This window comes from Acanthopagrus latus, chromosome 4, assembly GCF_904848185.1.
Source record: "Acanthopagrus latus isolate v.2019 chromosome 4, fAcaLat1.1, whole genome shotgun sequence".
In the NCBI taxonomy this organism is placed as follows: Eukaryota; Metazoa; Chordata; class Actinopteri; order Spariformes; family Sparidae; genus Acanthopagrus; species Acanthopagrus latus.
In genome coordinates, this window is record NC_051042.1 from 7,735,751 (window position 1) to 7,740,665 (window position 4,915).

General features: G+C 39.1%; 1 protein-coding gene across 1 annotated transcript in view; it reads right to left on the reverse strand.

Moving 5' to 3' along the window:
- Positions 1–515: 515 nt before the first annotated feature.
- tpcn2 (two pore segment channel 2) overlaps positions 516–4,915 on the reverse strand; it is a 75,460-nt gene continuing 71,060 nt past the window's right edge. The window contains exons 24-25 of the mRNA XM_037096688.1: positions 2,618–2,709; positions 516–2,510 (exon numbers count right to left, since the gene is read on the reverse strand). Coding sequence (XP_036952583.1) covers positions 2,432–2,510; positions 2,618–2,709 — 171 coding nt within the window. The 3' untranslated portion in view covers positions 516–2,431. The remainder of the gene's footprint in view (positions 2,511–2,617; positions 2,710–4,915) is intronic.

Genomic DNA, 4,915 nt, shown 5'->3' on the forward strand with positions numbered 1-4,915 from the left:
TCACTTTTTCAAGGTAACTGAGGGAACACTGTCTGCGGGGCTAAAGCCCCAGATGTTTTGCACTCCTAGCAATGCCCCTGGCAGTGAAACAACCATTAGGTCCTTTTCACCATAACTTCGAAAATAAAACTCACCGTCCATTTTCAAATTCTATGGACTTCCAGAAGAAAATGTCACTAAATTCATTCAAATAGTTAAACACATTTGTTTTGAATGTTGACACGAGCAGGATGCCTTCACCTCCCTAGATGATTTCTTCTTCTGTCTTCTGGCAGTTGAATGAATTAGTGCCACCTTCGGAGCTGGAGTGTGTCTCCAGTCTGGCCCTCTTGAAAATCTAAATATAGCCTACTGTGGCTTGGTCATTCAATTGCAGTAATCCTTTTGGTTCAAGTATGGTGCCATCTTTTTTGACTTGTTTTTGAGAATCTGTCAAAAGAAATAAGTGAAACAAAACTAAATGGTAAGTAAGTGCCTAAAGTTATTCTCTTGACAAAAATCAATACAATCACAAATCTTTGAAACTTTGCAAAATATTTATTTAAAATCTGGATTTGGATAACCTTTTTACAAACATTCATTAAATGCAGACTAAAATACACACTGTAAAAAGTTAATGCAAATGTTGGACATTTGCATTCCTTCCTTGAGACATACCCAAACTGCTATCTATACAAATATTCTCCCCAGGACTTCTACAAATAAAATGTATTTGGACTATTGATATAAACACCAAGTCATAGGCTGCTTTGTCCATTCAAGAAGAAAATCCCAATTCGGACAACATAAAGTGTAACTCACAAAAAAAATAAAGCTGTTATGTTTGACACATTTCTGAACTCATTCTGTGTAAAACTGTTGCCTTGCTGCTGTACCTTGTCTTGTCAAACTTTAATTAATTAAACACAAGACTCTTGTTTTAAATAATGTGAACACAGCTTTGTACTTTTGAACACCATGGTGTCTAATGTAACTATGACAGCCGCAGGGAAGAGAAGACTGCTGCTTCCCTTATTTCTATGAACAGTTACTTGCTGCTGTTATTCTTGTCTGTCCCACTGCTAGTCTCCCACTATACAGAGGAGAAAAAACACTCATACACCAATGATCATCTATCATTTGCAAAAAGGAAAACATCCCCCTCAGAGGCAAACACACTGGAGAAATGTTGTTCGTCCTCCAAGAAAAAAGGGGCTTATGTCCCCGATAGTTCACCTAGTATAGCATGCAGCCCATATATTTATACTGAGTCCTTAGCAACAGCATAACTTTGACTCTGAGCTCCTGTGCATGTCGCACACCCCCACCTGTCACCCCCCCACCCTGTCCCATCTTCAGTTATTCTCTCCAGTAAAGGCAAAAAATGAAATATTCTCCAGTGCATGAGTCAGCAAACCGTGGCTCTGGAGCTTCACAAGGCTCTCTGGTTCCTGTCATGGGTTTGACAAAACATTTTATTATGTATATGAATAAAGTTTTTTTTAATCACTTATGTAGAACTAGGGTGATACATGCATTGTCTGAATGACACAGAATACTATCTGTCCTAGCAAGTTATGACTTTGTCAGTGAATTGAATGACCCTGAGCAGGTATCGTCATGTCTCACACCGAAAAATGTTCTTTTACTGTTTTTAAAGCTAAGGCTGGATTAATGTTTTATTCATTATCAAAGTAGGCTACTTTTTATTTTATTAATTTTGTCAGACTTAGGAAGAACTCAGGAGGGCCTGCACATAGTTCTAAATTACTATTCTAATGCAAGTTTTGTGTTCTGTTGGTTATAGCATCCCCAATAAAACTACAAAAATGGAAATTGACAACAACGATTGCGCATTTAGGCTTACTGATAATCTTGAAAGGCTAATTTAAGGCTAAAATATGTTTTGTGGGTCGAGACACATTTTTTTTTTAGGGAGGGGGGCAAAAATAGCTCTTGGATAAATTCTCCATCTAGTAGACAGTGGTGCCACAGTATGGCAAACAAAAAACGTCTCACAGTTAACATTCAGAAATGTGAATTTACTTCTTCCACATGCAAAATCTGTAATTGGCAGGATTATTTTGTAGATAATCTTTGATTAATTTCCTGTTAATTTCTTTCAAAAAACAATAGAAAGTGAACATTATTTCAGTATGTAATGGCAAAAGAGACACAACTGATCAAGCACAACCCAACCATGTTCAACCCAGCCAATGACATGCTCTCTCTCTCTTTCAGTGAGACCTTTGTACAAACTGAAAACAAGACAAATAATAAGAACATGTCCCTCCTATGGGTTCAGTATAAGTTATTACCATAATACAAATTCTAATAAACTAGTGGCAAAATACAGCAACTTTGACCTCCCAATGCTCCCACAACAGTCATGTAAAAACAGTACCGACTCGTTGATGACATTCATTTTGGGGTGTGTGTGTGTGCGTGTGTGTCACCAATGTAAGTTTAAGTGAGGATGTTGATGTAGTTGACAAAGTAATTCCTCCTCTGTTGGCTCCTGGATCTGCTCTCTGCAGAACAAGGGTGAAATCATGGAGACAAGAGGAGTAGCAATGAGTTATGGCTTCAGCTCTACATTCAAGTTCTATGACTTCTAACAAATCAGCAGTGCACCTACTTGAATATGAGCTGAACAGAAGTTTCATATCGGATCTTCTCCACATCTGTTACAGAGCAGCTGTGACTGCGGTCCCACTTATAGATGAAATTCTGTTAGAATCGAAGTTCAAAGAGCTGTTTTGTTTGCATGTTTATTACTAGTTTATGCTAAAAGACAAGACAAGCATTATTCAAGGTTTTTTCTTCAACAAGTCACACATATTCACATCCCTTTCAGACTGAATCCCAGCTAAAGTCACTTAAAATTACTGTTTGAGATTTACTGATTATTTCCCCTTAATCTAATTAGTGACCTGGAATCTTTTTTCTTATTCCCATTTTGACATTTGTTGTTTCCCTTATCTTATTTCCATTAACATCTACAATTCCATCATTCCAATTTAAGCTCTCCAAGGCTTTCCATTTATACCATTACATTTTTTATTCAAACTTTTTACTCACTCTACATTTTCAAATTATCATTTTACATTTTAAAGCAGTTTTTTATGTGATTTGGGGTCCCCTACCATTTCTGAGTGCCGCACAACTGTCATTAATACACATCAAGGATTTTGAAGCTGTTATTTCATGGTACCATTCCTTTTCTTTGAACGTTTAAATATTGCCTAATTATTCAGAGTAGTGGAGTAAAATAACAGTCTTTTTCATTTGATCTTGTAAAATTTTCTATTGGTCTAGAATACAGACATTGTACAGTTGAGGGAATGTAGTGTCAAAGAAAAAATGCGGATATAAATACAAAAACACAAAACAAACCACAAAAAAATGTTCGCCTCTGAGAGTTCTTCGTCCCTCATCCGGGTCCTCTACCAGAGGTGTGGGAGGTTGAGGGTTCTGCACAGTATCTTAGCTATTCCCTGGATTGCACTCTGGATTGCACCCTTACAAATTTTTAGCTACGTAATTATAGCTGTGTGACTGCCCTCTTCGTGAGCTTTTCGACTGTTCAAAGTCATGGACCAAGTTTTTTGTGTGCTTTTTGAGCACCTGCAGGTGACGACATCATGGTTCATGGTTACCATGTATGTATGTGTATGTATACATGGCTTTTTTCCCCATCATATTGTTTTCGTTTTTCTTTTTTTCTTTTTCCCCAATTCTTTTCCTGCCCATGTACATGATGCTTGTTGCTCAGCGGTGGTGGTTCTAATGATGGGTTACATCCCCTACATGCATCAGTTACTAGACCTACTCCAATCTAATAATGCAGACCGATAAAGGAAGGACCTTGAAACTAATTCTGGCCTTCCTCACTCTCCCCACCTTATCGGTGGACCAAGTAGTTTTGCTTGACGCGCCAATCACTAGGGTCCTCTACTTTTGCAAATGTGGCACTGGATAAGGGCAGCCCAACACACACACTGTCTGAGGCACTAATTTCTCTCACTTTAAAGAAGGATAAGGATCTGCTAGACTGTAGAAGCTATAGGCCAATCTGTTTGGTTGGCTGTGACAGTAAGATTCTAGCTGTGAGGTTAGATAAGGTGATAACCAACCTGATTCACCCCGACAAATTTGGCTTTATTCACACTCGGAGCTCAGCTGATAATATTAAACGTTTGATTGACATCATGTGGACCTCTCAAAATGCGCCCTCCCCTGCTGCAGTCCTCTCTTTGGATGCTGAAAAGGCATTTGACAGGGTGGAGTGGCAATATTTGTTCTCCACCCTGGAAGCTTTTGGTTTTGGCAGGATATTTATCAGCTGGGTCAGACTTTTATACACCAACCCTAAGGCCTCAGTAACAACAAATAGCATGATCTCACAGGCTTTTGAGCCCCAAAGAGGCACTAGGCAGGGCTGCCCTTTGAGCCCTTTACTTTTTGCACTGGCGCTGGAGCCTCTAGCAGAGGCTATTCATAGAGACCCTGACTTTCCAGGTATCCAAGTAGGCAGCAGTTGTCATAAACTGATGCTTCACACGGATGATGCCTTGGTAATGATGCCCACAGAGCCAGAACGCTCTCCCCCTGCTTTGTTCAAAACCATTAAATTGTTTTCCAAATTATCTGGATATAAAGTGAACTGGGCCAAATCAGAGCCTCTTCCTCTGACTCCCTACTGCCCCAAGACCTTATTTCAACCTGATTTCACTTGGCCCCAATCAGGAATTAAATATTTAGGCATACTTTTCCCCTCGTCGTTGAATGATTTGGTCCAGGTTAACTTTGAGCCCCTTATGAACAAATTTAAGATTGATATAGAACGGTGGTCTCCACTATTCCTTTCCCTCTGGGGCAAGGTCAACGTAATAAAAATGAATTGCACCCCCAAATTTAATTACCTATTACAGGC